General features: G+C 50.7%; 1 protein-coding gene across 12 annotated transcripts in view; it reads left to right on the forward strand.

The window, feature by feature from the left end:
- Positions 1–24,160, forward strand: part of PRRC2B (proline rich coiled-coil 2B) — an 87,555-nt gene that overhangs the window by 36,469 nt on the left and 26,926 nt on the right. For 11 of the 12 annotated variants that reach the window (XM_078436345.2, XM_078436338.2, XM_078436342.2 and 8 more), the window contains exons 6-14: positions 1,880–2,023; positions 4,268–4,509; positions 4,974–5,095; positions 5,853–5,995; positions 11,253–11,343; positions 14,492–14,684; positions 18,355–18,670; positions 20,661–20,854; positions 23,024–23,219. In XM_078436345.2, the coding sequence (XP_078292471.2) occupies positions 1,880–2,023; positions 4,268–4,509; positions 4,974–5,095; positions 5,853–5,995; positions 11,253–11,343; positions 14,492–14,684; positions 18,355–18,670; positions 20,661–20,854; positions 23,024–23,219 (1,641 nt within the window). Of the gene's footprint in view, positions 1–1,879; positions 2,024–4,267; positions 4,510–4,973; positions 5,096–5,852; positions 5,996–11,252; positions 11,344–14,491; positions 14,685–18,354; positions 18,671–20,660; positions 20,855–23,023; positions 23,220–24,160 lie in introns of those variants that run through there. The other variant, XM_078436344.2, reaches the window with a different exon arrangement.

Here is a 24,160-nt window from a genome sequence, read left to right on the forward strand (position 1 = left end):
TAGAGTATGTTACTATTCATGAAAAAAAATTGGGACGAGGGAAAGTGTACTTACAGAAAATGTAGGTGCCATCAAAAAAAAAAAAAAAAAAGTCTCCGGAAGGAAGCCTGAGAGGGAGGGGGGAAGCCGCCTGTTTTCTCAGGGCGTCAGAAGTAGGCAGGTGGGCACGCAGGCAGGAGGGAGTCGTCTGTTTGTAGTTTTCTATGCTTCTTACTTTTGAACCATGTGATTGTGTTTCTTATGAAAAATAAGTGATCTAGAAAAGAATTCTGAAACACAGCAGCACCTTCTGTAAATGTGTGATTGCTCATCTGGGAGGCAACAGGGCCCAGGAGCCCGGGAGGAGGGACAGATGCATCCTAGGCCTCTGCTGGGGCTGAGGTGGGAGCAGCCCCCGGTTCCCCGTCCTGTGCTGCCGTCACGAGTCTGTGGTGCCATCAGGGCGGTGGGCACTTGGTGGTGTTGCCCACACACATGTTCAGACTCTGCAGTTCAGAAGGGCTCTTCCTGCGTCGATAGACCACTGCACGGAGAGTGGTGTTTGGGCCTGTTGCAGCTGGGTCAGACCGGGGCGGGGTGGGGGGGCCTGACTGGTGCGGGTGGAGGCCAGGGGGATGGTTCCATCTGGGACCTTAGAAGAAGCCCCTGACATTCCAGCCTCAGATTCTCACGGCAGAGATCACATAGCACACGGCATTGGTGGTGAACGTTGTAGAGCACTGAAAACCTTAGGAATGCTGCTGCTTTGGCTTGAGATTTTGGGTTCTTTGTCCTTCTGGTCTGTGGAAGGGAAGTTTAATTCACGCATAGAGTAAGACCTTCGTGACTGCTGAGGCAGATAAAAGTAGTGAGTGTTTGTTTTCAGGCTCCAGATCTGCGTGTGTTTAAGGCATGACTTTCACATTTCATCCTTGCCAAGGATTTTTTAACCTGGGTCCAAGTCCCCCTCCGCAGAGTAGTGGAGCTCCTTCGTGACACCGGGAGATTGTGTCACCCTGGCGGGTGTATTTGACCCTGGGACTTTTTGCTAAATAGGGATGTTATGCCTTGTGCGTCTGCACCAATCCCAGCTGCTGCTTTCTGCAAAGTCTGCTGCAGTTCATGGGTCCGTGAAACAGTGGTGGGGAAGAGGGGGGAGAGTTTGGTTTTATCGCCTAGGGAACGAGGCGTTTCTCAGTTAGACATGGGCCATGTGCTGTTACTGTCGTGTTAAGTTTAGATGGTGCTGGGCATTCGGTCCAGATAAAAGCACCAAATCCCACTCTGGACCATAGAATGCACCTTTTGTTATTATCTGTTTGTCCAAAATAGATCAGAGGTCCCCAGTGTTAAGTGCTGGGAGGGGCTCCTGCAGAGATAAAGCAGGGCTTCTTCTCAGGGGCCTGTGGCGTTGGGGAACGGATGGGACAGCAAAGGAGGGAATTGATCCCAAGACGGCAGGTGTAAGCTGTCCGGTGCTCATGAGGGTGGAACGAGGGTGCAGACCTTTCTGTTGGCATTACCTCCACATGAAAGCAGTCGACCTCCCTGGGCTGATTTCCCTGAAGACTGTGTTTGTGTGTCCCCCGGGGCCACCAGGAGGGCCTTACTGCCTTTTTCCGGCAGCGTGAAGGATCCGAGCTGGAGCGGCTGTGCTGTCCTCTCCCTTGCTCCTGCAGGTTAGCTGCTAGGGCCTGGTGTAGCCTGCGCCTGGTCTCTCCTTGTCACATGGGGTCTCCAGTGCCACCCTGCCAGCACAAGATGCCAGCACAGATGGGGCACTTAACAGGAGCTCACGCCAGGGCAGTGTGGCTTCCGGCCCGTGGAGCGGCTGAAGCAGAGAACTGTCGATGCCCATCTCACTTGCTCCCTAACTAAATCTTTCTGGTTTTCTTGGCAGGTTTAAGGGGCTCAAGCCGACTGTTATCCTTCTCTCCCGAGGAATTTCCGACGCTGAAAGCAGCTGGAGGGCAGGACAAGGCTGGCAAAGAAAGGGGCGTCTTAGATCTGTCGTATGGGCCAGGACCAAGCCTCCGCCCTCAGAGTGAGTGAGCTGCAGTCCCTGTCCGGGCACCTGTGGGGACAGCGGGGCTCCCCCTCATCTTCCTGCCTCTCTGCCTGTTAGAAGCGTACGTGTCCTCAGCAAGCCGAGCTCCCGGGGCCCAGGCTCCCTGCCTGGAAAGCGTGGCTACTGACCCTTTGTCTGCTCTCTGCCTCTGTGGGACTTGCCCCCTGGGTTGGGCCAGGCCTGTCTGCTTCCCCAGCTGTCATCAGACGTGAGTTCTGCTCTGCTCAGGTGGTCCTGGCAAAGACAGACTGAGGGCGCGTTAACTCTGTCCCCGAGCCAGGAGCTTGTTTTCTAAGCCAGTGGTTCCTAAACCTAGCGGAGTCCTGTCAGGGTCCTTTGGGGAGTTTGTTAAAAAGTCTGATTTCCCGCCCTCCTCCGTCCTCAGCCAAATTAGAATCTCTTGTGTGTGTTTTTTTTAAAGTTTATTTATTTTGAGAGGGAGAGAAAGAGAGAGAGAGAGAGAGAGAGAGAGAGAGGGAGTGAGCTCATCCCTGGGGGAGGGGCAGAGAGAGAGGAAGGGCTCTGCACTGTCAGTCAGCACAGAGACCCATTGCAGGGGCTTGAACCCATGAACTGTGAGATCATGACCTGAGCTGAAGTCAAGAGTCGGACACTTAACCAACTGAGCTGCCCACATGCCCCGAGAATCTCTGGTTTTTAACATGTTCCCTTGGGGATTGTTTGGTAGCCAGTCTAGGATTTGTCTCCGCAATTCCCTCACCTGGGGTCTAGCCAAGGAGTTGGCAGGATTATATAGCAATACTTGCAGGTAGGATTTTCTTTTTAGTGGCCTCGAGCGGTTAGAGGTTAAGGTTTTTTTGAGGAATGAGATTTTTCCATCTGTTCTAAGCAAGGGTTGTGAAATAGCTCTTATGTACTTTGTTTGTTTGGGATGGGGGGGAGGGGAGGGCTTGATCAGGTCTTGAAATGGAGGGACTTCTGTCTGCCTGTCCTGATTAATCCCCAAGGTGTCCCGGGGTTAGAGTTAGAACTGACACCCGATACAGGAAGTGATCACTAGGTGGCTCCTTAATGAGCATGTTACCTTTTCAGGGGCCTGTGGTGGGTTATTTTGTCTGCCCCAAATAGGTAACCAAATTCTCAGGCCGAGAACTGTGTAGCTTTCTGGGATTAAGATGACCTGCTTTGTAGGACCACAGAAATTTAGACCTAGCAGAGGCTCCTGGGATCAGTTCCGTCTCTTCATTTGAGGAGAAGGAGAAGAAGCAGGAGTGGCCAGAGCAGTGGCCGTAGGGCTTGCCCAAGGTCACACTCAAGGCGGTCATATTGCCGGGAGCTGACCCTGATTTTGTGGCTCCTGTGCTGTGTCTCTTTCTCTTGAGGGTCAAGTACTCAGGGGCTTTGTGTTTCACCTCCTAGCCATACGTTGACTGAGAAGGGGCAGGCTTATCTGATTTCTCATTGGCCCGTAATTCCCCCACATCTTGCTATGTTTGGCAGTGGGAAACGTCATCTTAGAAAGGTCGATAGGTGGGAAGGTTTTAATCTGTGACCTGTAGGAGAGCCCTGTGGGCTGGAGCAGGACCAAGTCGGGTGAAGGCCTGGTGGGTAGGGCCCCAGACCCTTTCACGCCCCCACTTGGAGGGAGAGGGGCTCTGCTTCATATGACCTGGGGAGTCTGTGTGACCAGAGATGTCACCTTGAATCAGAGTCGAAACACGTCAGGACTTACTCCAGTTTTAAAGATTTCATTTTTAAGTAATCTCTACACCCAGAGTGGGGCTCAGACTCACAGCCCTGAGGTCAAGAGTTGCACGCTCCTCTAGCCAGGTACCATAGGACTCGGTCCAGTTTTAACGTAAAGGCCAGTGCTGCTCCTGACGGGTCAGTGATCGTGGGAGAGATGGCCCAACGCTGTTTCATCCGGGCTGTCCTGATTTCTTTGGGGTGGTCGATCTGTGGGTGTGCGTGGTTTATATTCACCCATGAAGACCGCGTCTTGCTTCTACCTGCCTTCTCTGTGAGTGGACCTTATTTTGTGTTTCTCTTTACGCCCGACTTCCCGCAGCAAGTTCATACTCGTTGGCCAGGTGTCCGTCCTCCACCTTCCGTGACAGATTCGACCACTTGACTCGACTCTGCACTTTTGGGGCTTTTGTTTTTGGTGAATGAGGGGGTCCCTTGACCTTCAGACCCTCATACAATCCCTCCTCCCCCCCTCCTCTTTCCTTTCCCCTTTTGCCCCCTTTCGATTTCCAGATGTGACAAGCTGGAGGGAGGGCGGTGGGCGAAACATAATTTCTGCCACGTCTCTGAGCGCCTCCCCGACTGAGCTGGGCAGCAGGAACTCGAGTGCGGGAGACGGAGCCCCCTCCTCGGCATGTACCAGCGATTCTAAGGACCCCTCTCTCCGCCCGGCTCAGCCTGTCCGCAAAGGGGCTTCACAGTTCATGGGAAATGTATACCACCCACCTACATACCATGACATGCTTCCTGCTTTTGTAAGTTTTCAGAGTGTGCATATTTTTTTTTCCCATGGAGTCGGATTGCTTGCGAAGGCAGAACCTACTCTAAGTGGTTGAATATCCACCTCGGTTCCCCCTCCCAGTGTCTTTGCCCCGATATACCCTGCCTCGGAAGTGCCCGTTACTTCTGCGTTTGCTCTCCCCCTTTTCAGATCTTAAGGGTCTTCGGCTTCTTTCCCTGGTGATGTAGATACTGTTTCAGCCTTGGTTCTTTAGCAAAAGGAGAGGCAGGCATTGCCCCGGACACCACAAGTCCCCAGGTTCACTTACTGACGGCAGGAAACAGATGGGGGAGATGGTGGTAGGATTAACTGGGAAGTTCCAAGACTTGCCTGTCTCTTTCTCCCATTTTCTATTTTTCCCAAACAAATTCGAATGCAAGGGGAACTTAGAATTTGAGCCATTACCGGAAAATCCTGTTCATTGATGTTATGTTTCAGATGTGTTCGCCACAGTCATCAGAGAACCAGGGTACCGTGGAACGAGGACCTTTCCCCCTCCCCCAGCTCCGTCTTGAGCCCCGTGTCCCTTTTAGACAGTTCCAGATGAATGACCAAGATGGGTAAGGCTACTGCATTAATAGTCCTGTGTGTAGAAATTGCCCCCGGTGGTTGTATTGCACAACATCGTGGGCTCATGTGCGAAGGTGTCTTGTCTCCTGGAGACTCTGAAAACCAACTCAGAGCTCAGAGTCCTGGAGACTCTGAAAGCCAACTCAGAGCTCCAGGGTGTGTGGGGTAGCTGGGATCTGGAGCTAGACGAGCTTGTATTATGATCGCGAGTTCTTGACAGAGTTGGAAGTTTTGGCATGTGTTTGTGGCTGCTATGCGAGGCGTTAGTGCCGAGTGTATAAAACTGTGGAATGAGGCGATACTCTCTGGGACATATTTGTTCGGTGTAGGTTTCTTTTATCTTTTCATCATTAGTTTCTTTTAACTTTTTTAAGTTCCTTCATTTATTTGGAGAGACACAGACCATGCGAGTGGGGGAGGGGTAGAGAAAGAGGGAGACGGAATCCCAAGCAGGCTCCGCACTGCCAGCGCAGAGCCCGACGCGGGGCTCAAACCCGCAAAACCGAGAGATCACGACCTGACCCGAAACCAAGAGTCGGACGCTTAACCGACTGAGCCCCCCCCCCCCCAGGCGCCCCCGTTAGAAGTTTTTTTTTTTCCTTTTTTCCCTTAAAGGAGAGGATTTAAATATTAAATGCAACCATGAACCTTTGCAATGTGGGACATATTTTTGGAAAAGTATTGGCTTTTGCTGCCATCTGTGCACTTGACACGAGGCCAGATCTTTACTCTTCTCGCCCTCATCAGAAAAGAAAGCAGGCTGGGAACGACTCGGCCCATCCGCCCGCTGAGGCAGCTGGTGGGACGGGCGCCGCGGCCCACGATCATCAACGCGGAAAACCTGAAGGGCCTGGACGACCTGGACGCCGACGCCGACGACGGCTGGGCAGGTGGGTTGTGGGGCTTTCAGGGTCGGGGTCGCCTCTGCTTTCCAGGGCTGAAGGCCCCCCGGCAGCAAGGTGTGTGTCCCTTAACCAGCCACCTCGCCAGCGGTGACTTCCTCTCTGAGCACTGACTCCTGTTGGCCTTTGGTCTTGATCTCAGATCCATGGGAGATTTTGTTAACTTGCCAAAAAGACTTTTTGGAATGGGAAAGTTAAACCGAACTGTAAATGGGGTAATGAGCCCCCAGCTTCCCATCACCTAGCTTCAACAACTACCATGCCCCGTCTGCCAACCTGATGATTTTCTCTTAAAATCCTTTTTATTTGCGTTCACGTACACGTGAATTCCGTTGACAGGTGCCCATTTGAATGATGCAGTTTTGACAAACGGATACATGTGTGCCGAATGTCCCCCCTCCCCCGCCCCCCACCAGACTTCCCCCCCGCCCCCCCAACTCCCTGCTCCCACCCCAGGGCCTCCCCTCTCCTGAGGGGAGTTCCTATCGAATAGTACATTCATTCATTCGGTACCCAGGAGTGAATTGTTAGGTCAGAGGGAAGGTGTGTGATCGGGCCTGTGAGACCCACCTAAACCTTTCTCCACGGTGGCTGTGGGGAACGCGGGTCCCCTGTATCCTCACGACGCTTCCACGTGATTAGTCTTTTTAATTTTAGCCCTTCTGGTGGGTGTGTAGTGGTGTCTCATTGTGCATTTCATTTGCATTTTGCTGATGACTAATGCTGATGAATAAGTTTTCTTGTGTTATTTGGCAACTGGTAGATTTTCTCGTTTCTTCGAGCGGTAGGTTACAAGTAAGTCATGGGTACGAGTCCTTGGCCACTTACTTTTTACAAATATTTCCCCCATTGCTTGTCTTGTTGGTTCATTTTTTTTTTTTTTTAGCACTGTTTTGATGAGTTTTTTTATTTTGATGAAGGTTAATTTGTAAGTTTATGTTTTCTATGGTTGTTTCTTTTGCGTCCTATCTGAAAATCTTCGTCTCTCCTTGACAGCAAAGATATTCCCTTATTTTCTATAGTTTCAACTCTTGTTTTGGGGTCTGTGATTTACGTGGAATTAACTCTTGTACATAAGATGGAGTTGAGGCTCGTTTTAATCCGTCAGGATATCCGGTTCCGCACCATTTGTTGGGAGAACTTTCCTCTGCCTATTGAATTGCTTTGGCACCTGCCAAAAATCAATTGACCGGATAAGTGTGGGTCTATTTCTGGACGCTGTTTGTGCCCTGGATGTATTGATTCATTCATGCCACCACCACACTGTCGCTCTATAGTAAGTCTTAAAGTTCAGGTAGCATAAGCTTTCTGGCCTTGTTCCCTTTCATGTTATTTGACTGTAAGGTCTTTTCATTCCCGTATAAATTTAGGATCAGCCTGTCAGTATTTACAAAAAGCCTAGAGGCATTTTGGGTAGGACAGCGTCGAATGTATTTCTGGATAGATGATACCTTGGATCTCCCATCCAGGAACTTGGGTGAATCTCTGACTTTCTTCAGTTCTGTTTCAGTTTTCAGTGTTGGAGGTCTTGAACATCTTCTGTTGAGTTTATTCCTAAGTAGTTGATGTTGTTTGGATGCTGCTGTAAATGGCATGATTTTTTTTTTTTTTAAGTGTAATTTATTTCTTATGTTTGGTGTTCCTATAGATAATACAGTTGATTTTTGTGTGTGGACCTTCTTGTAGGCACTTTGCTGAATATGCTCTTTAGTTTTACTAGTTTCTGTTGATTTCTTAGAATTTCTAAGATTTTTTTTTTTTTTTTTTTTTTAGAGGGAAAGAGCGAGAGAGTGCACACACCACATAAGTGGGGAAGGAGGAGAGGGAGGGAGAGAATCCCAAGCAGCCTCCACACTCAGTGTGGAGCCCACGTGGGGCTCTAGTTCCCATGACCTGAACTGAAATCAAGACTTGCATGCTTAACCAACTGAGCCACCCGGACACCCCCATTTCTTAGAATTTTCTACATAAACCATCATGTTGTCTATAAATAGGGATGGTTTTATGTTTCTTTTTCAGATTATATGCCTTTTACTTCTTTTTTCCTTTTTTTTTTTTTTTTTTTTTTTTGAACGTTTGTTTTTGAGAAAGAGAGTGGGAGGGGGGCAGAGAGAGAGAGAGAGAGACAGAATGCGAAGCAGGCTCCAGGCTCCGAGCTGTCAGCACAGAGCCTGCCGTGGGGCTCGAACCCACGAACTGTGAGATCATGACCTGAGCCTCAGCTTAACCGACTGAGCCACCCAGGCGCCCCCTACCTTTGATTTCTTGCCTAAATGCTGTGTGGTACTTCAGTACAGGGTTGTTTCAAGTTCTTTGTTCCTGATCTGGTGGAGAAAGCGTTTAGTGTTTCACCATTAAATCTGATGTCAGCTGTAAGGTTTGGGTGTTCTTTATCAGATTGAGGGTTTCCTTGTATTTCTGGCTTGCTGAATGTTTTCTAAATCACGAATGGGTATTGAATTTTGTTAAATAAATTTTCCTGTGCTGTGATTATAAGGTTTTTCTCCTTTATTTTGGTAATCTGGTGGATTGCTTTTTTCTTTCTTTGTTTCTTTGTTTGTTTCTTTGTTTGTTTGTTTCTTTCTTTCTCCTTCCTTCCTTCCTTCCTTCCTTCCTTCCTTCCTTCCTTCCTTCCTTTTATGTACATGAGCAGAGAAGAGGAGAGAGAGAGAGAGAGAGAGAGAGAGAGAGAGAGAGAGAGAGAAAAAAAAAAAAAAAAAGAATATTCCAAGCAGGCTCCCTGCTCAGCATTGAGTCTGGTGCTGGGCTCAGTCCCACGACCCTGGGATCATGACCTGAGCCGAAATCAAGAGTTAGACGCTCAACCTACTGAGCCACCCAGGTGCCCTGCACCAACTGATTTTTTTAATGCTAAACCAACCTTGCATTCCTAGACTAAGCTATACCTTTTTGTATACCTAGATTCAATGTGCTGATATTTTATTAAGGTTCTTGGCCTCCATGTCCATGGTGGATATTGGTCTATAATAATTTTCTTTTTTTTTTAATTTCTTTGTTGGGCTCATAAGATGAGTTGGAAAATGTTCCTTCTCTACTTTCTGAAAGAGTTTCTGTAAGTTTGGGATTATTTCTCCCATAAATGCTTGATAGAATTCACCAGTGAAATAACCTGGCGCTGGTATTTTCTTTGTGGTGACATTTGTGATAATAAATTTAATTTCTATGAGTAGTTAATGGGACTGCTCAGATTCCCTTTGTTGTTTTGTGTCAATATTGGTACGTTGTGTTTTTCAAGGGATTTATTTGTTCTTTGTGATTGAATTTATTGGTATAAAGTTGATAGCAATTCCTTTTCTTTCTGATGTCTGTAAGCTCTGTAGTGATGGACTTCTTTCTTTCTCATTAATTGGGTAATCTGTATTCTTCTTTTTCTTACTTATGCCAAGGGCTTATTGGTTTTATTAATCTTTTACTAAAAGGCAGTTTTGGGCTTTCATTTTCTCCATTGTTGGATTGTTTCTATTTCATTTTATCTGTTCATTTTAATTATTGGGGCTCTCTAGATTTCTAATTTAATTCCATTATAGTCAGAGAGCATGCACTGTATGATTTCAGTTCTTTTCAGCTTACTGAGACTTGTTTTATGATCAGAACATGATCTTTCTTCATGAATATTCCAAGTGCGTTTGAAAAGAATGCGTATTCTACGGTTGTTGATTATTACATTCTGTAAATCTCAATTTAGTCACTATCAAGGTTGTGGAATGTGTCTTTCAGACCTTACGTAGTTACTGATGTTTTTGTATGATCCTCTCAGACAATGAAGCAGTAAATTCTCCACTGTGACTGTGGATTTATCTGTTTCTCACTTTAATTCTATCAGTTTCTGCTTCATTGATTTCAAAGCTATTGTTGGGCATATGCACATTTATAATTTTCATGAGTCGACACATTGACCCTTGGTATTGTTTGCAGATGTCCTTTATCATTGGAAGTGCTTCTTGGAGTGTGTCTTGTCCTATGTTACTACTGCTCCGGTGTTACTGTGTAAACGGTGTGTCTTTTTTCTTTAATCCTTTTCCTTTCAACCCATTTGTGGTTGTATTTCAGCGGATGATCTAGACAGCATATAGTTGCCCTTGCTTTTTCATTAAATCTGCTTTGTCATTGTATTGGGCTTTTTGCCTTTTTACTAAGATACAGTGCATATAACAAATTTCATATACCATAACATGTACCCTTTTAAAGTCTGCAATTCATTGATCTTTAGTATATTGACAAGTTTGTGCAACCATTTCCACTGTCCAGTTCGAGAACATTCTCATCAGCCACAAAAGAAGTGTTGTATCATTAACCGTCACTCTCACTTACCCCCCAGCCCCGCACACAGCCTCTGGCAACCACTGAGCTACTTTCTATCTCTGTGGTTTTGCTTATTCTGGACATTTCATATAAATGGAAGCACCAGTATAGAATGTGGCCTTTCACGTCTGGCTTCTCTCACTGAGCTTGTTTTTCAAGGTTTGTCTTGTTGAGGGGGTGTGTCTGCATTCATTTTTTTTTTTTTTTAATGTTTATTTATTTTTGAGAGTTAGACAAAGCACGAGTGGGAGAGGGGCAGAGAGAGAGGGAGACACAGAATTGGAAGCAGGCCCCAGGCTCTGCGCTGTCAGCACAGAGCCCGATGCGGGGCTTGAACTCACGAACCACAAGATCATGACCTGAGCTGAAGTCGGTCACCCGGCTGACGGAGCCACCCAGGCGCCCCTGTCTGCATTCATTTTTGTGGCCAAAGTACCATTCCCCTGTGTGGATCTCCCACAGTGTGTGTGCCCACTTGCCAGCTGATGGGCACTTTCTGCCCCTGAGCTGCTCAGGCCGGGGAGTGCCCTCGGGCACAAGCAGCAGCCCACGAATCACGCTGGCCGAGCCTCTGTGTTGCCAGATGGATCTGGGTCCTGTCTGGTTTTTGCCTGCTTCTTTCGTTCACCCTTCTGCACTTTCCAATATAATTCCAAAATACTTTGTCCCGATTTAAGAACTGTCCTCTGTGGGAAGGTTAATCTGACGGGGCCGCCTTGCTGTCACCCGAAGCCGGAGCTGTCCCTCACTTGATCCGCAGTGTCTGTCTGGTGGTTGCGGTTGGCTGGGTGGCCCTCCTCGTCAGCTGGGCCAGGACGAGCTCCGACCGGAGGAAGCCCCCCCCACCCCTCGCCCCGTGTGGCGCTCTTGGCGCTGCTGAGTCTTGGCTTTGCCCGTTCTCCCTGGCCCTCCCCGGTTACAGGTCTTCACGAGGAAGTGGACTACTCCGAGAAACTGAAGTTCAGTGATGATGAAGAGGAGGAGGAAGTTGGGAAGGACGGCAGGCCCAAGTGGTAAGGATGCCCCCCAGCCCTGCTCGTGGCACCGCGCCCCGGTGCCGGTCAGCGTGCCAGGCGCATTGCCTCGTCGCCCCGGCAGCCTCACTGGGGCAGATTTGGTTTCCATTCTGTGGATGGCACAGCCGTGCGGGACGGGAGCCAGGGCGCGCTGGCCGGGTGGCTGGCGGGCCGGCTGAGTCCCGGTGGTTTCAGCCGCTGTGCCGGTGTCCCCCTGAGTGTGTGTGTATACGCCGCTGGTTCCACAGATCACTTCTGTGGGTGTGGTGCCCGGAAGGGTTTCTCTAGCCAAGCACGTTTGGGAAACCACCGGGGTTCAACTTACCCCTTTACTCCGGGGTTGTGCGTGCTAGAGTGCACATCAGGGATCTTGGGAGAAGCACCGGACGGGGGATACGAGATTTCCGGAGCTTCCTCGACCCCTTCGGTCTTCCCTTTTCTGGGTCATTTCGTTGGGTTCATTTTACTTATGACGCCTTTTGCAAAACCACTGCATTGTAGTCTGGTCCCTCTAGTTTTTGTCATAATAGACTGATTGTAGAATGATTGGCTAGGACTTTTTATTTTTAGTTATTTACTTATTTTAAGTTTATTTATTTTGAGCTGGAACATGAACAAGGGAGGGGCAGAGAAAGAGGGAGAGAGAGAGAGAATCCTAAGCGGGCCCTGCACTGTCAGCATGGAGGCCGATGTGGGGCTCGAACTCACAAACTGTGAGATCATGACCTGAGCCGAAACCGAGAATCGGATGCTTAGCCGCCTGAGCCACCCAGGCGCCCTATTTTTATTATTTTTGGAGTAAATTCCATCCCTAACGCGGGGCTCGAACTCCCAGTCCTGAGATCAAGAGTCACACTTTGTATGCACTGAACCAGCCAGGTGTCCATGGCTAGTACTTTTTTTTTTTAATTTTTAATTTTTTTAATTTTTTTTAATTTTTGAGACAGAGAGAGACAGAGCATGAGCAAGGGAGGGGCAGAGAGAGAGGGAGACACAGAATCGGAAGCAGGCTCCGGGCTCTGAGCTGTCATCACAGAGCCGGACGCGGGGCTCAGACTCACAGAGTGTGAGATCATGACCTGAGCTGAAGTCGGACCTCGACCGACTGAGCCGCCCAGGCGCCTCTGGTTCTTTTTAAATAGTACCTACAGCTGCATTAATTTGCTTTTTATTTATTTATGTTGAATACCAGCAAATATGGATGCTTTCTTTTGTATGGAATTGCCTATGTTCTTTGCATATTTATTAGACTTAATGTATTTCCTTTAAAATGTGATCAATGTTATATATTGTTTAGGTATTAATGCTTCGCTGTTTTTCCTTAAAAAAATTATTTTTTAATGTTTATTTTTGAGAGAGAGAGAAAGAGAGAGACAGAACCCAAGTAGAGGAGGGGCAGGGAAAGAGGGAGACACAGAATCCGAAATAGGCTCCAGGCTCCAAGCCCTGACATGGGGCTTAAACTCACAAACTGTAAGATCATGACGTGAGCTGAAGTCAGACGCTCAACTGACTGAGCCACCCAGGCACCCCTTGATGTTTTTCCTTTTGTCTGTTTTATTGTCTATAACTGAATGTTCAGAGGGCCAAGTTTGCGAGCCTTGGGGTTTTTTTTTTTTTTTTTGGTTATTCGATGTTCCTCCCTTTAAAGCTGTTCTAGAGGGAGCTGGTAGTGACCTTCTGCTAGTTTTTCACTGATACACAAACAGTTAACTATCTGAGGCTTCTCTAATTTATTTTAATGCTGTGTGATTTTAACTGAAGTTTTAGACGCACTTGGGAAATATCTTGTGGGTCAGTTCTTGGAACACTAAGCTCAGAAGGAATTGTGAGCAAGCATTTAAATCAAAAGCAAAGACATAAAATATTACAGACTTCTGGAATAGTAGGACACTCTGTTCCTTGTCTCTTTCGGTTGATGTGAATTGAATATTCAACCGAAAGAGTTAGGCATGGATTTGGACGCAGCTTTGCTAATGTGACCAAGGACATCTCAAATTGAGAATCCCCAAACCACCCCCCGCCCCCACCCCACCCTGCTGAACCTGATCTTTCTACGGTGTTCTTTGAGCTGGTTGTGAGTCTCCTCCTCCAAGCTCCCAGGTCTTCCTTACATCTTGTCTCCCCACCTGTTGACGGCTTCCGGACACTTCCCTGGATCCCAGCCCTTCCTGCTCACCGTCTCTGGGTCTCTGGGACCTCATCCTTTCTTTTCCAGACCGCTCAGAGGTTAGCCGGCTCGCCTCCTTCCTTCACACTGTGCCCTTGTCATCTTTCCTGGGGGGTCGGGAGCCTCGTGTGGTTTCCGCGCCTTTCAAGGTGAAGGCAGTAGTCACTAGCACTTAGTGCCCTGCCGTGACCTCAGCCACCTCCGCGGCCTCATTCCCCCCCCCCCTCCCACCCCGGTGTGTGTGTGGACACCTGCGGACACGCACGTGCGGGCCACACCTGACTCCCTGCTTTTCTCGGAACTCCTTGATGTGTGCTGGGCACTTGTTTTGCATACACGAGGTGCTTGGTAAATGCGCACAGTGTTTTTCCCTGGTGCCTTTGTTTCCCCCGCGGCAGGTAAAGGTGAGCAGGGGCTGGATCTCCATTCCCTCCGAGCCTCCCTTTGGAACCTCTCCCCTTTCTCACGTGGAGTCTGCTCTGCTTTCCTCCTCTTGGTCTCTGTTACGGCATTATTCAGTGAGCCTTCTTTTGCTATTTTGAGGAAAATCGATCGAGCACCTCCTTTATGCAAAGCACAGGGAGGGAGCCCTGGTATGAGGAGAGAGACCTTCCTCTGGGATCTTAGGTTCCAGTCTAGTCACTCCTCCTGGGAAGGCAGCTCCCCAGCCTCTCTGACGCTCCGTTACCACCCCTTTAAAATGGGGGTGAGGACTTGTTTTCCCGTAAACCAAGTAATGGGTGTGAAACATCCTGCCCAGAGCTTTGTGTGCAAGAGGGACTTGGTAAATGTTGGTGCCACCGGACTGTGGTGTTCTGGGCATGTCCTCTCAGCCGTGAGGGGCTGGGTCTGTTCGAGGGAAGGACACTGGTATGTGGGCGGCTGGCTTCGGCATTCCGGAGGCCCTGTGACGGGTAAGATCAGACTGCACTGGGGCCGAATGGGGAAACTCACATTCACTGTGGTTTGTCCTAGGAACAGTTGGGACCCCCGGCGGCAGCGGCAGTTGTCGATGAGCTCCGCGGACAGTGCTGATGCTAAGCGTCCCCAAGAGGAAGGAAAGGACTGGGGTGAAGCAGTGGGTGTGGCCCGTGTTGTCCGCAAAGTGCCAGAACCTCAGCCACCTTCTAGGAAGCTTCACAGCTGGGCATCTGGCCCAGACTACCAGGTACCATGGGCACTGGAGGGGTTCTGTGCATGTGATGAGCTTGGAAGGCGCACACGCGTGCATAAAACTCCTAGGTGGACGTTTCTTTCTCCTGTTTTAATTAAAAAAAAAAAAAAAAAAAAATTGTCTTTGAAAATTTCAAAACAGTTAGCTGGATACAAAGACTATTTTTCTCTGAACCTTTTGTAGAGTAAGTTGCCGGGCTGACCAGGCCCTGTCACCGCAGAACACGTTGGCGTCTATTTTCTACCTCCTGGGTGACCTCAGCCAAAGCTAGGAAGGCAGCATCGGTAACCACTGCCATCTGGCCCCCAGACCCCCTCCGTCTTGTAGCAGTGGTGGCACTGATGTTCTTTGTACGGAAGAATCGGTTCAGAGTCCCATGCCGCCTTCGGTCCACGATAGCCCCTCAGCCTTCCTTAACGGTCAGGACTTGGACACTTGTGGGGACTGTAAGCCAGTTATTTTGTAGACTGTACCTCGAGTGGGGTCTGGTGCTTCCTCACGATTGGGTTCGGGGTTTCCATTTGTGGCTAGAATCTCTCAGGAGTGACACTGGCTCACGTTGCCTCCCGCCAGGTCACTGATTCCACTCTGCCCGCCTGCTGACAGCCTTCGCTCTGATTTCTTGACTAAGGTTATGATGTCCGCCGAACTTCACGCTGTGGGGTTTCTGTCTTCCACATTCGTAATTGATGAGAATTTTGTGGGGAGATACTTTGAGGCTATGAATGTCCTGGTTCTTATGAAACTTGGAATTTATTTATCGATACCAATGGGTTATGATCTGTGCCTCTGATTGTTGGCTCTGAAGCCCCAAGTATTTTTGGGTTGGCTGTTGGGAACCTCTTCAAGCTGCATCTGTCTTTATGTGTCTCCATCCTTATGGAGCAAATCCCTTGCTTTCTGATTAGACAAGTTGGCTTTTTTTTCTTTTCTCTTTTTTTTTTTCCTCTCTCTCTCTTTTCTTGCCCTTTCAAAATTTTTCTTCAGGCCCACCAGGAGAACCTTTCCCAAGCTCATTTTGTCCTTACCCTGCCTCGGTCTGAAATCAGCCCTTGTGATATTGAGAAACTAGTATGTGGTCACCAGGAGTGCTCACTGCTCTTGGGTCCTTTTGGTGGGCAGAGTGAGGAAACGTGTGTGTATACATAGATATGTGCGTGCACACGTACGTACATGTTCGTGTTGTCTTTATTATTTACTCCCGTGTCTGCGTGGAGAACTATGAGTTCACAGTCATATCTCAGGTTCCACACATCCCAACCTAGTTCTCTCCCCCCGCGTATCTGTAACTCCTGTCTCCCACAGTGAGACACCTGTTCCCGTTGTCCCCAGTATTCACACTTCCTCGATCAGCTCCCCTGTACGTGACCCGTCTCCCGTTTCTGCCCCCACCCTCTCTCCCTTGTAAAGATGCCCTCCTCACTCACTCAGCCATCCGTGTCGTTCCCCCACTCCCAACCCCACAGATGCCCTGAATCTCCCCTCTAGGCCACCTCTCCTTACGAATTGCCTCCTGACCCAGCTTGATGGGGCGCTCACTCCCACACCAGCCACATGTCCACACGGACATCCTCCTCTCCCTGCCCGGGTTCCGACCACCTGCTCTTAGCCGCCGTGACTTCCTGGTGCCAGACCTGCCACACTTCATGACTTCATGACTTTGGGACTGAATTGTGCAGGAGGCACGGTGTTAGGGGCAGAGAAGGCATTAATTTAAATATATTTGGGGGAAAAAAACCCAAAACAAACCTTGCTTTTTTTTTTTTTTTTTTTTTAAGAGAGAGAGGGAGAGGGAGAGGGAGAGCTCACCAGCAGTGGACAGGCAGAGGAAAAGAGAGAGAAATCTTACACAGGCCCAGCCATGAGATCATTACCTGGGCCGAAATCAGGAGTCAGGCTACCAACTGAGTCACCCAGGCACCCAAAACTTGCCATTTTTAATGCACTTTGCCATTTAAGGGAGTCTGGTTCCATATCTTATAAAATGAAAATACCTTTATCTTCAGGTTTGTTTGTTTTTTTAAAATTGAGTACCAGGCACTGTGCTGGGTACAGGGGAAAACAAAAACGAAACAAAATTGACATAGAGCTAGGGCACCCGGGTGACTCAGTTAGTCAAGCATCTGACCCTTGATTTTGGCTCAGGACATGATCTCCCAGGTTCATGAGATCAAGCCCCGCGTCGGGCTTTGCGCTGACTGGGTAGAGCCTGCTTGGGATTCTTTCTCTTTTTCCCTCTCTCTCTCTCTCCCTCTCTCTCTCTCTCAAATAAACAAACATTAAAAAACAAATCGACACAGACCTATTCTTGGAAATTACCCTGCAATGAATCCAAATTTTGTTCATATATTGGGGTTGGTGAGTATTCAAAGAAGATTTCGTTTTGATCTCATAACAATGTGAATTAACTGAGTCGGGAAAGAAAAATGTAGTTTTCTGCATTCCGATTTCTGAAAAGTTCAAGTATTTTGCAGAGCATGGAGTCTATGAAATGGTAGCTACCGTTAGGGGAGTTCGGAAAGGCGCGTCAGCCGTCTCGATGGAAGTATTCATACACTTCAGGTGCTGCTCCTGCCTCTCTGGGAGCACTGGGGGCTGGTGGTGGAGGCTCTGTCGTGCCACTGTGCCCAGCGCTACAGAGCGCGGCCGGGGCTGGTCAAGGGCCATGTGAAGGACAGTGCAACACGTCGGCCCCAGTTACATCGTGTGAAAGTACTTTCGTGCTTCCAGGTCAGAAGTTTCTGATCTTTTACAATTGTCACCGTTGTCTCTGGATTATGAGAAGCCAGCTCTCAGGAGGAAAAGTCCTTGACTGCAGTCAGCGTGTTGCATAGCGCTTTTGTGGAGGGTTCACGAGCAGACCGGAGAAGGCCCAGACCGTGTTTGTTTATGTTTGAGGACTCGTGACACTTCTGTGCATCACTAGCACTCAGAATGGGAAGCTGTGTGTTGTGACGGTCACCTCGCCGGAGTTCCAGTGGCTGGGGATCGGTTGAACTTGGCCGTCGTCCGTGCTGGTGCATATTCTGGGTGTTCCCTGCAGATCAGGGAGGAACCTTCCCGGTGTTGAGTGGGCTTCTCTCTGTTGCTGTCCGGTAACTGGCGACCGGTGAGAGAGACTCAGGAGTGGATGAAGTCGCCAGAAGAGATGTTTTTAGATGAAGCGTCACTTTGTAACCGTCGATCTGACTGCATTTTAATTTCTCGTACCTCTTTATTCCCAGAGGTTTCTGTATTTTTACGGGAGAAAGACTAGAGCCGTTTTGCAACTCAGGGGATGAGCGTGTGGTCCCTGCTCCCGTCCAGTAGCCGTGGAGGCCCTTATCTTGTGTGCCCATTAGTGGTGGTGGGGGCACCAGGGTGCTGTTTTGTTTGTCGGTCACCATGCAGAGTGTGGTGCGAATCCTTCCTTGAACACCCACCATCCCGAGGGCCTCCTCTATCCCCAGCTTACAGTGGGGAGCTAAGGGAGGGAGGGTTGACACTTGCCCAGACCTCACTGGAGGTTAGGAAAGGGCCCGGAGACCCAGGTCCGTGGTGCGCGTGACTGCTGCCTCTCGAAGGTGCTCGGGGATCTTGGGAAGCAGAACCGCTCCCATGCTGGGGTGGCCCCGTCTCCTGGGTTTGGGGTCTGTTGTTCCAGCAGACTTCATTCTCTTGGCAGAAGTCCTCGCTGGGCAGCGTGTTCCGGCAACAGTCTGTCGAGGACAAAGAGGACAAGCCACCTCCACGGCAGAAGTTTGTACAGTCAGAGATGTCCGAGGCCGTGGAACGAGCCCGAAAGCGCCGGGAGGAGGAGGAGCGCCGAGCACGGGAGGAGAGGCTGGCTGCCTGTGCCGCCAAGCTCAAGCAGCTGGACCAGAAGCGTAAGCAGGCTCAGAAGGCGGGCGAGGCCCCGAAACCGGCGGAGAAGGAAGTGCCCCGATCTCCAGGCACCGAGAAGGTGCCCCCACAGGAGAATGGCCCTGCTGTCCGCAAAGGTAGGCGCTGGGCCCTTCTCCCATCAACTGGACACCCTAGGCTGTGGGTGCCTCCCTGCCTTACTGGTTCAGCCTGTGGCGGGCAGCTGGAGGGGGCGGGGAAGCACCGGCCGTTGAGCTTCGGCATGGGTTCACATCCCGTGTCAGGGACTGAAACCGGCTGGCTGCGGCCACTCACCTCCCTGGTGCGCGTTCCCTCATCTGTAAAATGGGCTGGAATTAGTATGCACTTTGCCACACGCTGAGGGGCACGTGAGATAACGTACAGAAAGCACCTCGTGCAGCTTCTAGATACGGAAAGTGTGCGCGCTGCCCGCTTGGTTGTCATTCCGTGCCTTGTGGCCATTGTCACCCCTGCCACTGCTCAACCAAAGATGCGGATGGTGGCGGGCCTCAGTGCAAGCCCAGGGCCCTCTGAGTTCACTTAACAAAATCACAAAGCGGGGCGACTGGGGGCTCAGTCGGTGAAGCGGCCGACTTCAGCTCAAGTCACTATCTCACGGTTTGTGAGTTGAAGCCCCACGTCGGGCTCTGTGCTGACGGCCCGGAGCCCGCTTCGGATTCTGTGTCTCCCTCTCTCTCCGCCCCTCGCCTGCTCGTGCTCTGTCTCTCGGTCTCTCTCAAAAATGGATAAACATTAAAAAAAAAACCCAAAATCACAAAGTGGGGCGCCGGGGTGGCTCAGTCGGTTAAGCGTCCACCTCTTGATTTTTGCTCAGGTCATGATCTCATGTTCGTGGGATCGAGCCCCAAGTTGGGCTCTGTGCTGACAACGCGGAGCCTGCTCGGGATTCTCTCTCTCCCTCTCTCTCTGCCCCTCCTTCACTTGTGCTCGCACATGCACACTATCTCAAAAAAGAAAGAAAGAAAGAAAACCACAAAGTATCTTTGTGACCTTGGGGAGAAGCCCGCCTGTTTGTTAGAGTATGTTTTTCCTGGCCTGGATTCTGAGGGATGGACCCACATGGCTCCATAAGAGATGTTGAACAGCGTTGCACGTCGGAAAGTGCCTCGTAGCAGTTGTAAAGAACCTGTTCTTTGTGACCAGCTTTGTTCTTTGGGACCTTCTTAAACGAACTAAAACCAACTCTGTTTAGGAGAGAGGGGCCCGATGTTAGTTTCAGACCCTGAAAGCTTCTCAGGTGGGTCTCACTCGTGGTCAGGGTCTGCTGGTCCTCAGCCCCCTTCTGGCCAAGGAGCACCGAGAAGCCGCCACTGTCCTGTCCATCGCCTCTCACTGAGGCCCGAGTGCGGCCTGTGCTGGTGTCCACACTCGCTGAGACAGGCGGTGGAGAGTCCAGGAAGCGGGTGCCACGGTGTGAGTGTGTTCAGTTGAGACCGGCCTTTGGGGTGTGTGGGCACCTGCTCTGTGCTGCTTCCGTGTTCCCCCTGCGCTGCACCGCTGGGCCCCTGAGGCTTTGCATCAGGGTTTGGGTGTCCCCGGCAGTAAGATTAAGAATGCTGACGTCTTTTCTACTTCGTTAAAGCTGTAAAGGTGGGTGGAGGTAAGGAAGAAGGGAATTTCAGAGAGTATACAGATGGGAAGTTGTGGGGAGCACTTGCTACCGGCCTTGCATGGATTGTCTCCCTTAAGGCTCACAGAGGCCCGTGGGATGGACAGGGTTGCTGTCCTCCCCTTACAGATGAGGCAACCAGCCAGGGGACGCGTGCTGACTTGGTGGCCAGCACGGCCTTTGGCTGCATTGACTCATGTCGCTCAGGTGATGGCTGTGGGCTGTCGCCGAGCTGGTGGCTGCTCTCTCATTTACTGGGGTCCTTTTCAGTAGAACCCTTCTCTTCTGGAACCCTGGTGGTTCCTCTGACCTCTCGACCCTTAGCGCTCTCTCACCTCTGAAGCGATGGCGTCGTGGGGAGCCCATGAGCTCGTGCACCGTCCGTGCCGACGAGAGCAAGCGTTTGCCGTCAACGTTTGGCTGGCCCGGCTCCCGTGAGCTCACCGCAGCCGTTTCTCTGGTTACTTGTCCTCCAGGCTCCCCTGAGTTTCCCGCCCAGGGAACCCCCAACACGTTTTCAGAAGAAGCCCCCGCGGCTCCTCCGGCTGTGGCTCAGAGTGGCGGCAGTGAGGAGGGCGCCAGGGAGGCTGGGTCCCCCGCACAGGAGTTCGGCAAGTACCAGAAGTCTCTTCCTCCCAGATTCCAGCGCCAGCAGCAGCAGCAACAGCAGGTAAACAGATCGGACCGCTGAGTGTGGATGTCCCCTGTCTCCTCCTCTGGTCCCCTCCCCCTTCGATGAAAAGAAACAACTCGAATGTCCCCATCACTGGCACGGATGTTAGGGGCTGCACCTGAAAACTTACGGCCTTGGAAGATCATCCCTGGCCGTGTTTTGTTTTTCCGAGTGATTTCTCCCATGGATGAATAGAACGGTTGTTGGTAGCGTCTTCCCTTGTCTGGTGTTGGTGAGGCAGTGGCAGCGGGGCGTGCACTCACCCAGTGCAGTCTCGCTGAAGAGTGGTGTTTTCATTCAGAGCAGTGCACTGCATGCAGCCTGTCCGTAGGCCAGCGTTGTCCGCCCTGGGACCGTCCCAAGGAGTGAGGAGGCCCGGGAGGGCTTGGAAAGCTGGCAGAGAGGTGTACTAGTTTGGGATAAGCACGGGGGTTTGTAGGGGTGGAGTTGAACTGCTGTGCCTCCTGGTCCTAATCGTGCAGCTTCTCGGGTCGAGTGTGGCCTCAGATGGGCCAGGAACAACGAGTACCGGCCTCAGAGGGGCAGCGAGGGTTTTGTGGCACCTGCATTCTGGTTGATCGGTGTTATCAGTGTCCTCTTCATTAGTGTCTTGTGAGCTTTAAAAGGGACCTGCTCTTCGCCCCAGAGAAGATTACGTGGGTGATGGTTGTAATCGTGCCGATCTCTGGTGGCCAGCCGGAAGCACCGTTGGTGATCGTGTGTGTTCCAGGAGTGATCAATGAAGGAACAGATGATTACTGATGAGCAGTGCACTCGGGTGGGAAACAGATGAAACGTGGACCTCACGTAGCCCAGCAGCTAGACGTGCAGTAAATCATCCTTAATGACAGCGAGCCCGGTGCAGAACATGTGTGCCTTAGGGACACAAATCAGGATCTCCAGCATCTCCAGCCTTTTCCAGAATCTCATTTAGTTGCCTGTGAAACCTTCACCCCAGAGCCTCCTTCCCCTGGGCCCCTACGAGGTCTTCCGGAAGCTCATCAGGTCCTGAGCTGTAAACACGAAGCTGTGTTCCTCGTGTGCTGTGACGGTGTTACAGTGTGAGCCAGCACTGTGCAGTTACTCCCCGGCTTGGTGGGGAAGTACTGACCAGGAAGGTCTCTGGGGTGACTCCAGCCAGACGCAGCAGCGAGAGCTCCTGTGTGTAACGCTTCTGGGGGGCGGGGACGGGTAAGTCCTTCCTCGGGAAGAGAAAGGAGTCTGAAAGCACCAGGACTGCCGAAGGAGCCTGGCAGACAGACTGGTCAGGTTCCCCGGGGGCCTGGGGTCCAGACGGAGGAGGAGCTCTGGGCGGAGGCCCACAGAGCCGTCCTGGGAATCCAGCCTGGGCCTCTTTGTTTGCAGATGGGAAGGGTGCGGCCCGGTCCGCTTTTCTTGTCTGACTCTGCACCTGGGTCCTGCCGGAATGCTGATTCTGGGTGCACTGGAGAGGACAGCCCCGGAGGTCACTGATGTGAAGGGGCAGGGCTGGAAATGCGCCCCCACGGGGTCTAGGACCCGATTTCGAAGGTTTTGCTGATATTCATCCATTTGTGCACTGGATTTTCCATGTGCCGTGACTGGTGGTAGGCCGCAAGGATACGACAGTGAACCCGGCGTGTAGTTTCTTACGGTTTTGTGAGGGAGACCGGCAGCTCAAAATGATCACCCGTTGTCAGTGCTACAGAGGAGGAGGACCAGTGCTGCAGAGCAGAGGCAGGGGCCTCATCTCGTCCAGGGACTCGGGGTGGCTGCCCGGAGGAAGGGCGTTTTGAGCGGAATCCTGAAGGAGGAGCAGGGATGAGCCAGGATGCAAGGGAGTAGGAAGCCTCCTAGACGGAGGGCCCAGTGTGCAACCAGGGCCCCATGTGGGCAGGCAGTCGTGTGCAGTGAAGCTGGTGGGCGGTCGGGCAGGTCACGTGGGGCCTGGTGGGACTCGGGCTGTTCCATGGAGAGCTGTGGGGAGCCATCAGAGACTCCTACAGCCCGGGGTTAGTGCGCCTGTGTGTGTGAGTGTGTGGGTACGGGGGGGGGGGGGGGGTGTGGGGGGGGTGCGTGTGTGTGTGTGGTGTGTATATGTGTGAGCGTGCGTGCGTGTGCGTGTACGCACCTGCACGGTCTCTGCCCCGAGCACCGGTCTGACCTGTTCTCTCTCTGTCTGCTCAGGAGCAGCTGTATAAGATGCAGCACTGGCAGCCCGTGTACCCCCCACCTTCCCACCCACAGCGCACTTTCTACCCCCACCACCCCCAAATGCTGGGCTTCGATCCCAGGTGGATGATGATGCCTTCCTACATGGACCCACGGATCCCGCCCACTCGGGCCCCAGTGGATTTCTACCCGTCCGCCCTCCATCCCTCGGGTAAGCGAGCCCCAGTGGGCCACCCCAGTGGCGTCCAGGATGGTGTGGTGTTCGGGGTGTTGCTTCGGGATCCAGTCTGGCCGCTCCTGTAACGCACGTGACCAGTCTGAGTTTTAACTTTGTTGTTTGCACCATGAGGGCATGGATGGTACCAGTCGCAAAGAATTACTGGGCAGAGTCTTTCTGATGATGCATTATATGTTGTTTTAACTAGTTCCGATGTCCCTGCAATGCCCTTTTGTTCCTCTTTCCTTTTTTTTCCCCTTGTTTCTTTCTTTTTTTTCTTACTGAAGGGTATCTCTCTTTCCATTCTTAATGTTTTTTTGTGACTTCTCTCTTTTTTTCCTTGATTTCTCCTCCCCATTTTTAAAATGCCATTTTTAAGTATTGTACTCTTTTGTAATTGCGCTGAATACTTAGCCCAGTAATTTCTGATTTTGAGATGTAAGTATTTAAGTATTACTTTAGCTGTAAATTGCTATGAACAGGAGTTTTAAGATACAGCTTTTTTTTTTTTTTTTTTTAAATTTTTTTTAACGTTTATTTATTTTTGAGACAGAGAGAGACAGAGCATGAACAGGGGAGGGGCAGAGAGAGAGGGAGACACAGAATCTGAAACAGGCTCCAGGCTCTGAGCTGTCAGCACAGAGCCTGACGCGGGGCTCGAACTCACGGACCGCGAGATCGTGACCTGAGCCGAAGTTGGCCGCTTCACCGACTGAGCCACCCAGGCGCCCCAAGATACAGCATTTTTGTTACTGTACGGTTTTCAGTGCTCGTCAGATTTTGATTTGTTACCTTTCTTTGGTTGATGGTTTTTAATAGTATGGCATAAATTTTCCAAATACAGAGTTTTAAGAATATCCGGATGGTGTTAATTTCTAATGTGGCTGCTTTGTGGTCAGATACCATTGTCTGTATGATCTAGAACAGGGGTCAGG

The sequence above is a fragment of the Panthera onca genome, chromosome D4 (genome assembly GCF_046562875.1).
Source record: "Panthera onca isolate mPanOnc1 chromosome D4, mPanOnc1 haplotype 2, whole genome shotgun sequence".
NCBI lineage: Eukaryota > Metazoa > Chordata > Mammalia > Carnivora > Felidae > Panthera > Panthera onca.